Source organism: Ixodes scapularis, unplaced genomic scaffold, assembly GCF_016920785.2.
Source record: "Ixodes scapularis isolate PalLabHiFi unplaced genomic scaffold, ASM1692078v2 PGA_scaffold0__279_contigs__length_252992795, whole genome shotgun sequence".
NCBI classification, from domain to species: Eukaryota; Metazoa; Arthropoda; class Arachnida; order Ixodida; family Ixodidae; genus Ixodes; species Ixodes scapularis.
The window spans coordinates 9,133,689-9,146,828 of record NW_024609835.1 but is presented as its reverse complement, the minus strand read 5'-3'; the positions used below and the strand labels follow the sequence as shown (position 1 = coordinate 9,146,828).

At 45.1% G+C, this 13,140-nt stretch overlaps 1 protein-coding gene across 4 annotated transcripts in view; it reads left to right on the top strand.

Moving 5' to 3' along the window:
* Positions 1 to 13,140, top strand: part of LOC8054029 (glutamate-gated chloride channel) — a 69,076-nt gene that overhangs the window by 23,400 nt on the left and 32,536 nt on the right. For all 4 annotated transcript variants that reach the window (XM_029975392.3, XM_029975381.3, XM_029975388.3 and 1 more), the window contains one exon: positions 6,090 to 6,257. In XM_029975392.3, coding sequence (XP_029831252.2) covers positions 6,187 to 6,257 — 71 coding nt within the window. In that variant the 5' untranslated portion in view covers positions 6,090 to 6,186. The remainder of the gene's footprint in view (positions 1 to 6,089; positions 6,258 to 13,140) is intronic.

Sequence of the window (13,140 nt, the reverse complement as noted above, 5' to 3'; positions counted from 1 at the left end):
CGTTGCACAACATATATACCCGGTCATAACACTTACGGCCATATTCCCCAGCTCAAAGCGCAGCCGAGAATCCCGCCATCGTTTGTTTCAGCACGCTTTGATGATCGTCACGAAAACGGTGCCCCGTTCTGCTGCTCTGATACATTTTATGCGTCATTCGGTACTAAAACTGTGAATGACAGGAATCGTTTACCTGTACTGCCATCGTCAATTGTTGATTGCCCTGTTTTCTACACAACTAGTGCTACCTTCCAGTTCCCTACTGTTTGAGTAATGTGTATGTTGTTCCTATTGTTTTTCTCTTTCATCACCCCCCCCCCCCCCCCTCCCCCACCCCTCCCCTGAGTCCCGACAATGCTTTTGGGTTCTGAGGCCTGTAAAATAAATAAATGTATACATAAAATAGCGAAAGAACCAAATAAGTAAATGCAATACTAGGAAAAATAAGTAAATAAATGAGTTCTTATGAGTATAAACAGATGAGTAATAAATATAGATAAATAAATAAAATAATAAATGAATAAATAAATAAAAATAAATGAATAAATAACAATTGGTCGCGAAATTACCTTCAAAGTCCTATTACTGCATGAAATACATTATAGAGACTTGATGAAGGACTCTGCGTGTCACGTGACGTATATTTTTCCTCCAAATTTAGCGGGCAAACTGAATGGTCGTTTAGGTCACGTGACGTCAAGTCACGTGACGTCGATTTCCCCCGCTACATTTAGCGGGGAAACTAGACTGGTGTCTAGGTCACGAGTCGTAAATTTCCACGCTAAATTTAGCGGGTGACTCAGTTGTTGTATACGTACGTCACGTGACGTCAGTTGCCCGCTAAATTTAGCAGGGAATCTGAAGGGATGTTTTGGTCGCAAGACGTGAATTTTCCCGCTAAACTTAGCGGGGAAACTGAGTTGACGTACATAGGTCACCTGTCGTCAATATTCCCAGTGTGTATAGGTCACGAGAAGCCATGTGACATCACGTGGCGCCACTTTCTCCGCTAAATTTAGCGGAAAATGCACGGACAGACAGACGGAGGGACGGACACAATTTTGGGATTGGGTGTAGCGTTATTAAGCATTTCACGCAAATAAATAAATACATTCACTTCAAGGTTTAGACTAGTTTTGCATTCTTGTCATTTGCCCGGCATCTCACCGCAGATGAGAATAATTGGCCTTGCGATCTATACTGGAACACAGACTTATATTTCTTTGAAATAAAATCAGCGACGCATCTAATCAAAAAGAATCGAACCATGCAAACTCTGTAGATCCACACTATAACGTCCTCAAATAGTAGCCATGAAAACCGCTTCAATTCAGCTAACATACACTTCAGACATTTGCTTCAATTTTAAACGTTTCTTGATCTGAACGATGATACAGAAAAAAATAAGATATAGTAAACAACAGTAAGCGACGGCTGCTTGCAGTAAGATCACGACGTGTTTTTTTATTTTTTTTTATTTTGTAAACTTGGTTCAGATGACTGCAGACGCTTGAAGCAGCGCAATGTGTTGTTCTTGTCATGTTTGTATCTACGTGCGCTAAAGGAATGTTTCTACGTAAATCTAGGACCATAAGACAGCAAGCAGTTCAAAGCCCTTTCTTGAGGTAGACATTTTTTTTAATTTTTGTATTGTTTGTTGTAGCTGGCAAAACAGTATTACCACGGACCTTTCAAGGTATTCGTCGAACAAATTTTTGCCTTGAAAATATATTGTTTGGATACAATTTGGTAGTACTTCTATATAAATGTGCTCTAAAGTTGCTGATCTTTTTTTTTTATTCTTTTTATTTTTTGTCAGTGAAATAAAGTTACGAACCTTACAGCTTCAGTTGTCATTGACAAGTTCAATATTGAATAAAAGCTGTATAAACCAGAAAGTTCTGCGAGCGATACTTGTGGTTAACGCACCTTGCCTCTTTTGACAAACGAGATACACTTATACTACGTATCAGTGGAATTATTCCAGGGGTGGTCTTATAGCTGAACGGTTCTATAACCTCCAGCAACCTGCCAAGTAGAAGCAAAACAGGAAAATATTGAGTGTTCCTTCTGATACGATGTAAAGTGGCTACGCTTTTACCATGTTTGAGATCAACGCCTATTAAAATTGTATTAGACTTTATTAAGTGACCAGTGTATAATACAAATATAACGAATAACGCACCTGATCATGAAAGATGCCGTGTAACGTGTACATTCAGAAGCTCTATAGGGTGCGTAATGCCCCACACGATACACGGAACCCCGATAATTGGCCCTTTCTTGTAACCAGCTTATTCAAAGAAAAGAGAGGTCGGTATCATTATCCAACGGGTAAAACAGTGGTTGATGCTGATTCAAGAAGGAATATTGAGCGATGTTTTCGATTCTATAGTGTATATAAGTTCAGGGACTTCTGAGAGTGCGAAAACAAATGAGATGGCCGATTTGCTCTCAATTTCACTATTTGGGAGTTTCAATTCACGCGTTAGTTCGATAAAATTGAACGAGAGAAAAACACGTTATATCGAGATATAATCTGTTTTTCTCGAAATGGTCACACACACGCACATATAAGAAAAAAGATAGCCAACAAAGTAGCGCGCCTTTGTTACGTAAAAATGCTTTCAGCCCCGAGAGCTCCCCCTTCAGGCCACTTCCGCCGACCGCCACTTTCGATATTTGAAAGAGTTTAAGGTGAGATATACGGCGGCGAGATAACCCGTAAAAACACTTGGATGTGGGCTCGAACAAACAGCTTGGAGGACAAGCCAACAAACAAACACGCTTCCTTCCTTCCAGCGGAGTTGCTCGGAGAAGGTTCGAGGCGGCCGTTATCGGTGTGAGAATGCGCCGGCGGAGTCTCGGCACCCCCCGCAGCAGACGGCAAAACACTCCATCCAGTTAATGGAACGCCGTGCGACGCTAACCTCCGGCACGCGAGCGGATGCACGCCTGGTGCGGACAACAGGCAAGGGCGTCGACGAGTGTCCTCCAGAGATTGAGAGGCCGATCGCTGTTTGTTCGGCTATAGGCGGAGTTTACGAGTTGGCGCTGGATATCTGTGGGCATTTAAGTGTCTGCTGTTTTCAGTCGGTCCCTGAGCTGACGAAGTTCGAGGAACGAAAGCTTCATAATAACGATCTCATTCCACAGTTTTGGAAGCTAATTTGTGAATTCTGCACGTCGACGGACTTGTAACAGTAATATAATTGACTTTGTTTCAATCAGTGTAGCCATTAAGGAGCAGAGGTATGCCGTCTTAGTGGAAGTGAAGCAAACTCCCTTTGCCGCTGATTGAAGCGCGATACCGCTCGTCATTCGCATTGGTTAAAACATCACGAGGAAGCAGATGATTGGTCTTCAAAGTGCATAGCTGGCAGTATAATATTCTCGTATACGAGCAGGGACTTCTACAATGCGGTATTCTAGGACGTTTCTCGCACGTTACAGCTCCCCAATAACTTGCGTAGGTATACAGGTTGTTCTCGGAATCCTCCCCAACTGTTTCTCAGAGGAGCCTACCGGCAGCCTCGAGCCGTAGGACAGCCGGTGCTTTGCTAATAGCCTCTTTGTGAAACGCTGGTTGCCAGGTTTTCCCTTTCAACATCGACCAACCTTTTTATTTGGTGGCATTTATAGTTGCATCTTATTTTTCTTAACGTAACCGCGAACCGGAACCGTGCTCGTAAAGGCCCGTTTACACTCTTGCGACCGAGTTGGACCGAGAGAGACCAGACCGGTTTTTAAGCCTCTTGCGATCTCTTACGGCCAGCTCCGCTGCATCGCATCCGGTCCTGAGAAGTCGCAAAAGGCTTAAAAACCGGTCTGGTTTCTCTCGGTCGGAGTCGGTCGCAAAAGTGTGAACGGGCCTTAACTCTCCCTCATTGTATACATTTTTTTTTTATTTTTACGTTTTAACCTGGATGTTTAATCGTAGGAAGAATATAGCGTATCTGTATATTTATTTTTGCAGAAACGAAAAATTAAGCTTAATCAATTCACGTATTAACGACACCCTTTGATTTCATTATCGCATTGCTTTAGATATTTCTGTAGACCATAGTACGTACATCTGCATGCGGGTATTCCTGACATGAAACTGGCACATGAACTTTAGAAAATAAGTCTGCGGATCTCATGGAGTGTCGCATTGTAAGCACTGAAGGATGTAATACGTTCCACGCTGCACGCTTGAAAGGTAGCACAGTGCTTGTGTGACTTTTTGAATTTTTTTAAGCACAATGAAGATTGGCGATCCACAATCCCGCACGGTTCTTGATTAAAATGTCGTGCAAGTTCGTCTGCTTTGTGCGCACCTCGTGCGTTTGTTTACTCCCAAATACGTCCGCATGCCTTTGTTTTCCCCCAACCACAATCAATGAAGAGTGATATTCGATCCCCGCAATGCCGTCGAGTACAATATTGCATCGAGAGAGAGATAATGGATGTTGTAGTTGGGAGAGAAATTTCAATCAGAAAATGTAGCATTTTTACGACTATCCGCTTTTTGTCAACGCTTCCCCTCGTGAAATAATATCCATCTGTCATTTGTTTCTAACGTGCATCGAAATAGCGGTTGTATTATGAACACCGTCAGTTCTTGCTATACCGCTTTCAATATAGCGATAGTGAAGCCATCTTTCGAGTCTTGTTGCAATCATTGCATCGCAAAAGCAGACCTTTCGCGAAATTACCCAAGCACCAAGGAGCAAGCTGTGAATGTAGTTAGGCGCCCTGCTCGTGATGTCGTCTGCATAAGAAATCGCCCTAGAGCAAAAATTTAAAAAACAAATTACTCTTTGTACGTGCCTTCTTCAAAACCTTATTATTATGTTTTGAGATAAGGCGAGCAGGTGCAGCACGTGTACTCCGAAATTTTTCTTGGCGCTCGATTAATAAAAAGAAAGGGCGAAGAAAACGGCTTTATTCAACTCTGAAAGAGCATGCACACTTTGAGACATGGGGCGTGTCTCCGAACAATGCACTCGGGTAAAGCGCGGTTCACACACTTGCAATTGTGTAGGACCGAGAGAGACAATACCGGTTCTTAAGCATCTTCCGACGGCGTAGGACAGAATGCGCTGCCGCGGAGCGGGTCCTTCGCCGTCGCAAGAGGCTTAAAAACCGGTATTGTCTATCTCGGTGCTTCACGGTTTCGAGTGTGTGAACGGCGCTGAAGCCAATCTCTGAAGGTTTCTGGAGGCTGAATAATGAGGCTCGAAATATCTTTAGTCATAAGAAAACAAACACTGAGCATTGTGTTTCGTGTGCTTCCATCAGTGCTGCAGCGTACATTGTTTCGTGTCTAAAGGTAGCCTCGTCAATGGCAGAGCTCCCCGAGTAAATTGCAGCGATTGGCCGTCCTAAGTGCTTTACGGGAAAGTAGACGCACCAGACATTTTAGAGTGCGCCAAATCATCGTCGCGCAGAGCCGTAGTTTGGATATCTGCTAACAAAGACATTTGATGCTGTCGAAGGAGCCTTCACTACGACTATAAAACGGGACCCACATACAAATGGGCCGGCCCCACATTTCTGCCCCGACCCGCAGCTTGGCAGCCGCTCGTCCAAATCTCGGTTCTATCACGACGAGCTCCCTGGGCGCGCTCGGCACAGAACTCGCGTTGGGCTCGATGGTCGAGGATCTTTTAGCACCCGGCACGTTCGCAGCGGCCGACGACGATTTCGCGCCGGTCGCATCTATTGCCGGGGAGTCGCTATTTCGGGAGCTCAAAACAGACGTAAAAAAAGAAACGACGATGTAAACAATGAGCGACATGCCGAGGCGCTTTCAGCGCGCAATCAGTCCGAGAAGCAGGCAGCACTGCCGTGAGAACGCCAGCAAGTGTTGTTGCCTTGCACCGCAGTGCAGCGGCGCTGATGAGAAGCGCCCGCGGCGTCGGCGGAGGCACGGCGCGTCACATTTATGAGCCGCCACGGAGACGCGAGAGAGCCTCCCATGGGACCGAGATAAAAGATGCGGCGACGTCACCAGGTGCTTCGGCTCCGTGACGTAGCAGCTTATATAACGGACGACTGCCGGAACTGGACCCCAGTGAACGTGCCCCTGGGGACACTGTGCGCAGGAACGGCACTGACAGACGCCGCCGACGTGGATCGACGCCGCCAATCTCGGAGACGTGACACTTCGCCGCTCGGACTTGCGTCGCGGGACCGTCGACCATGTCTGCCCACGGGTTTCCGTGGACCCTCTTACTCTTCCTGGCTGTCGTTGGAGAGGTGGCCATTACCAGGTAATTGTCCGAGCAACCCCGTCATAGCTTTTCTTTTTTTTCTTTTTTTTTTTGTGTGCTTTGGGAGTATTTAGCACGTCTTCCCTCACAACTTGACGCCACCTCAGGACCACGACACCAGACGCCCAGCGGTCATTTGCCAACCGACTACTGACCACGAGGTTGAACAGTAACCGTGCAGTTAGAGCGGCTACCCCTACAAATAGCCGAATTAAATAATTAAAAAAAAGGAATCTGGTGTAATTCCCTGCTTTCACTAACTCTGTAACGCCATTGTGATATTAACCCGAGGCTCGATAAAAGAAAGAAAACGCATACAGTGACACTTGACCGCTCGAACTTTGCAGTGCATAACTGTCGACCATGTCTGCAACACAGGGTTTCATGGGCCGCCTTAGTCTAACGCTTTGCCTTGGGGTCTTGAGCTAAGGGATCTTTAACTTAATTGTTTAACCCTGGAGTGTGAGAAAACAGAAGGACAAGGCAACACGAATCTCTTTCTGAAGATTCGTGTTCTCTTGTCCTTTTGTTTCCCCACTCTCTAGGGTTAAGGAATGTCAGTTCTTAACCAGCTTGTCTGCCCCCATCCTTGCATTAACTTCATATAACTTCATCTCATGATTCTGCGCTCCAACGAAATTGAGCGCACAAATATAGCTCGCAGAAATAACAAAGCTGATTTACCAGATTCACTCAACTAAGCCGGGGTTTCCCTTTTTGTTTATATTTATTTTTATTTCGTTCTATTTTCGCCTGTCCATAAATTTAACAACGCGCGAGTCTCTTACGTTATGCCGTCTCGAGTATAATATTGAAAAAAATGTAAACACAGCGTCACACGTCCATTGACAAATCATGAATGCAGTAAAAAAAAAACATGAAAAAACAGTAACGTGAAAAAAACAAGCATCGCAAAGGAAGGCCCCAGCTGAAAGGTCGACGTCCCGATGAACGTTCGTCGTGTTAAAAAGAAGGTGCAGCCAACCCATGTACACACGGCGCACTTCACTTGAGCCGTTGTTTCCTCGGAAGGTACGAGCATGCAAGCGAAACGTCCACTTTGGTGGATGTTTTGACTCGCCTGAGGTTGTCAACCCTAACAAAAGACGCTACTCAAACGGGTCTTTTAATTTTATTTCTTTTTTTTTCCACATTTTTATTATTCATCTTACAAAACAACATTGCTGGTTAAGGCACGGGCGCGAACGCGTCGCATTTCGCAGTGTCTTCCGCGCAAGCTCTCGCAGAAGCAAAGCATTCCGTGTATCTACGCCGTACGTAGGCACTTGTCAGACACGTGTAAAGCCTGCATCAGACAGTTGCGTTTGACTGCGTTTGAGTGCGTTTGACTGCGTTGCGTCGAGAACCGAAAGCGAGTCACCGGCTCATCTGTGCTTCGTATAAAGCGTGGACACCAATTCAAAGAATTATCTTGTCACGCGATATAAGCAGCAGGGATGTCCTGGTTTCTCGCAGCCGCAACGCAGTCAGACGCACTCAAACGCAAGTGTCTGAACCGGCCTTTAGTGTCAAGTTAGCATGAACTGCTACAAAGGCTACTAGCGCGACCTCGTTGCTTCGAATGCTTTTGACCATGTCAAGACTGCGCTAACGCTCGTGCAGCGTGAGCAACGAACGGATCTCAGCTCGGGCTCCTTGCCTTTGCGGCAGTAGAAATTTTGACAAAATGGATCGCAATAACACTATGAAGGTACTGGAAGTTCGCGCTTCTGACGGCAGGTTTTATTGTATGTCACTTGGTCCTAACTTGGTCATATATTGGCGCGTACTTTGCCACCTTTACTAAAGGTTATTTTTGCCTCGAGAGATATTCACCTCGCAGGACTTTGTTCTCCTACTTTTCGGAGCATGACGGGCTCGTCCTTCGATCGCAAAAATGTAATGCTAATTTTCTTTTTCCTTACTGTTTTATATACATATAAATCGGAGCTTTAATCTTATTCAAATTCAAATTTTGTTTTTGAATACGTTCATAAATTTTTGTCCAAACTTAAGAAACATGCCCGGCAAAGCTCTATGATAGGGTTTAAGTACATAGTTATAGTAGATTGTTTTCGAAGGCCCGCAACTGCGGGCACGCGCTTTCAGAGTGTGCATCAAGTGTCAGCGCGAGTTTCCGCTACCAATAGCGTTTCGCGAAAACACGATCTTTCAAAACTATCGTACGCTGCGGAGAGCGTGTTCGCCGGGCGCGTGCTCCATACACATGCTTCGAGGTGAGGGGGGCACGAGCTCCCTCTAGCAAAGCAAAGCTCTAGCGTACGGTCTATTAAAAGCCCCTATTTATTCAGTTTCTAATTACCGACACTCACCTAAAAACGGCTCGAGGGATTTATTTGTTCTGCTCATAATTTCGCGCGCCCAGCCCTTCGGGCAAAAAACGTTGCACCATAAAGACCTATTTGTACAAACGTTAGTCGCACGACAGACGAATGTCACGATGCCGCTGACCCCCCTTTGATCTTACGCGAGAACCATGGCTTCCTTCATCGCAAGCGACCTCCGAAAGTATCTCCCCCCAATATTTAGGATACTCAGGCTCTTGAACAATAGAAGATGGCCACATGGCGCAATAGCGATAGGTGAAAGTCAAAGCCAACAATCGGTTTGAAGGATATTAAATCCTGACGACTCCAATATACTCGTCTAACATTAATCCTGACACTGGATCAAATTTAGATCCGTATCCTGAAGAGCCATGCAGTGCATAGATTTTTCGCTTCATGATTTCATGATACATAGAAAGAAACAATTTCTCGCTTATTAAGCGTCTTTAGAATGGAATATGTTCTCGGCCAATAATACCAATCCGGCTATTTTCATGGGTAAACGTATAAGCACGAATTCTTAAGCCCCGTGATTAAGCGCTTCCACCCAGTGGAAACGATGGTGTCCATACACTGAGCATTTGAGATTGCTTCGTTTGGTTCTTCAGGGTTTGACACCAAATGTAATCACCTGAGAGGAAGCAAGCTCTGGTGCCGTGTAATTGACAGCGAGGAACGTAAACGTTGCGATCCACCAGGCTGCTACGAGATGTTACGAGCATCGACATTTTGTAGGAAATATCAAAATCGCACGAGTCTCCCAGGCAGACGTCACTCGGCGAAAGCGTGGCTCGAGCCCGCTTATGGAGCCCGAGTTCTGTAGGACGTCCGCCATTGAGGGACACGGCCCGTGTTTCGAAAGGCGTGCGCAATGCACCGTTCGTGAGAGATTAGCCATCCTTGCCTCGCGACTGGATTTCGGAGTCCGAGGCTCGGCAGTGAAACCTGACAAAGGCGAAAGGGATTGCCGCCGAGAGAACTAATACACCGCGCTGGCTGACGAGATAACAGAGATGGTCTAGTCGTGACAGCATCTCCAGCCCCGTTCCCTCGCCGGTATCCGGGATCGGGGAAAAGAGAAAGAAACAGGCACACATCGCTTTCTCGCTGCTTCGCGTCGTTCAATATTTTGCGAGAGATGGCCTTTACGTCGCCTCTGGGCATCGCGTCGTTGTACGCAACCCCATGGCCGGGTCTCGGCAGCGGATCTTTAGATTTCATGTTTAACCCCAAAGCGAGCCTTTTTTTTTTTTTTTTTTTGTCCTCGCCTGCGTAAGAAACGGAGAGCTTAGGATCGCTTCGCGATTGGTGCTTTGGTCTAAGGCCGCAGTCTGATTGGCTAAGGAGTGAGAATGAGATGCACGGGGCTCAGCGGCCATCTCGTGGAGAGCCGGTCGCGATACGCATTTTGAACCAGATTCAACGACCGAACCTCCAGAAACCGGAGGAATAGAATCAAACTTCTCATCTGCTATTAAAGTGAAACCAATTTGAACTCCTAATTGCTTTCTCGTAATTACTGTATTGCTGCCCGCTCTAAAAGAAAAAAAAAAAAAAACTCTTTTATAAAGTTGGTTTTCTTTTTTTTTTTTTTTTTTTTTGCTCGATTAGTTTTTTTTTTTTTAGCTGAAAAAGGCGGGGGGGGGGGGGGGGGGGCAGGCTTTTACCGGAAGGTCGCCTCATGGGCTCGCGCAGTAAAGTGTTAAGAAATAATGAAAAGGTGGCCCGAGTGATGTAATCCCACACAAACACTCGATTTCAAATCGGTGCTTGTTTTGTTGAGATATATGGACGCCGAAACGAGAGACAAGTGGCCCTCTATTTGACGCGTCCGCGATCACGGTTTGTTTCCTGTCGCTTTAATAGCCCCTAACGAGAGCCAAACAGGGAATGGTTGTTGTCTCGGCTGTTCCAGGTGCGATTAATTATGCTTCCTGATTTTGAAGAGCCCGCGCGTATTGACGTTGTAGTGAATTAGGAAAAAAACGCATTCCAGGGGTTGCGTTTCTTTTCACCTATATGGGCTTTTGATGAATGAAAGTGTACGCTCCTCAATGATTCTAATTTCCTCGGTAGAGAGACTGGGAAATGTATAGTCATAAACCTTACGCTTGTTTCTATGACACTGTGATTAAAAACTGGAGTCTACATAACCTTGTTTTGAACTCTCAGTACATAACGCTTGTGTCTAAAATGTTGGATGTTGGTATCTCTAGAGTTGGTAGTAGGTGTTGGTTGGGCATGGTTGGATTTGGTGGTTTTTGTTACCGACCTCGCCCTTTTGCCCCTCCCTCATTTCAGAGATATCGCCATTTACCTTAAAACTCACCGTGCCTCCATATTTTCGTGACGGTTAGGGCTCTTATTTGTTTCACCATTTTTACGAGTTCTATTGGTCGGAGCATGTGGAGGGCTCGGACGTTTACTGAAGTTTTCCCTACTCACTCGGGTCCTTAGAGTCGAAAGGGAACTTTTCCTCTCTAAGGATTGTTTCAATCAAACGTATTGCTATAAAAAAAAAAAAAAAATCTCAATACAGGCATGTAAAACAAAAAAAAAAGAAAAAAAGAAGACTTCATTCACAATAACGAAACACTGAAACCTTAGCGAATCGTTTTCTGCGGAAACCGCATTTAAGGAAAGGGCAGGAAAAATACGCTCTACCAAAAACAGAAGTGCTGAAAGAAATTCCTGGTTTGCAATTGGCGACGCGTCTTTATTGAAAGTATCCTCGCAGAGCTGTCGACATCTTTACCAGATATACGTGCAGCACAACTTCGAAAACCCGATTAAACGAGCCCAATAATTAGAGCACCAGTGGCGCAACTCGTAACAATCAAGCGTTCGTTAGAAAGATCTGCCTGTCACTTTGGAAAGTAAGAAGCCAAGAGAGTATAAAAGCACCCCAATTACCCCTAAAACGGAGGTCACAAGAAAAAAAGGCTGTTCTCTTACACCCTTTGGTGCCAAATAAAACACCCCAAAACTTCAGTTCGACGTACAGCGCACTGACGTTGTGAACCGATGGTACCAACTTTCACGAGCGGCCTGATATCCCAGTTGTAGAACTTATTAAAAGAGTCAATGCACGTGTGACTGACTGCAAAAAATCATCGGGGTTTTCTTGGCCCCACTGCAAAACATCAGTGCTATTTTTTTTTTTGTAGTTTTTGATATTAACTTTAGCTACTTATTAAGTTATATATCGCACCGTTATCAAGCCCCTCGTAAAAGTTGGGGCCGTCTGTTCGATCGACGTTAGTGTGCTGTACGTTGAACTGAAGTTTCGGGGTGTATTATGTGTAACACAAAATGTAAAACCACACCGTTTTTGGTTGGTTTTTTTTTTTTTTTTTTTTTTTTTAGAGTATACATCATACAAAAGACAGCCTTCAAACATAAGTCACAACACCATCCGTGGTTCGAATGCCGCGTGCCAAATGTTCCTCTTTGAACTCATTGCCTCGCGGCATTCAAAGCACGGATCTTGTGGTGACTCGCGTTCGAATCTGTATGCAGACTGTCTTTGTATGATGTACGAGCAGTGTTAGCCGGGCTTTACAAGAGCCACAAGAGCCAGTTCTGGGCTTTCACCTTTCTTGCCAGGTACCCTAGTCCTGCAGTGCAAACACCGTCGAGGACTACATGCTCGTGCTTGTAGCTCCAACTTCAAGCACAGATAAAGGGAACAAACATGTTTGTACCGTTCCAATCAGTGTTTGCACACTCACGGTCCAACACGCACATGTTTGTTGCTTCAGAAAGCGAGCGAAGCAGGCGTCACACTCACAAATTATGGAAATGACACAGACCAAAAGCACGTCTTAAGTTGCGTTTTTTTTTTTTTCGTAAAGGGCAAGCGAACTAGAAGCCGCAAAAGCAAGTAACACGTTTTTTTAGCAAGTTTGCCGAGCACACGTGCTCGTGCAGCGAAAGTGCCGTTCAAGGCGACATGAAGTATAATAGATATGTTGTACTGGCTCGTGCTCCTCTGCGGCCAAAGCGTTCTACTACGATCTCTCGACTGCGGATCGTCACCGACACGGGACTCTTGCTTTATCTTCAACATTCGAGGCTTGTCAAAAACATACTTAATAAATACAAAAAATAGAACATGTTTTCAATCACTTGAGGTTGGCAGAAAAACGTTGCGGACAATTTTATTTTTTTATTTTTTTAATAATTAGGTTTTTCCAAGAACAAAAATCACTCGAATCATGCATAAAGAAAAACTATATTTCTAAGCCTTCCATCAGTCGTGAAACCATACAAAAAATTTTAAATTTTCTTTAGCGTCTTTTTGGAAGTGTGTTGAACGTCGAACATGAGGGGTAAGTGTGAATGAGTCATATACCTTACACCGTAGGAGGAATCCACATTCCGAGGGCCAGCCTAAAGGAACCTTAGGTCCCTTTGCCATCGGCGAATCAGGCCACGCTCGGAGGACAGCGAACTTCTTCGTCGACGACCATAAAATTTGCTTCCTCCATCTGGAGGCAGCTTTAGGATCGTGTCAATGGAATACGGTGGTACAG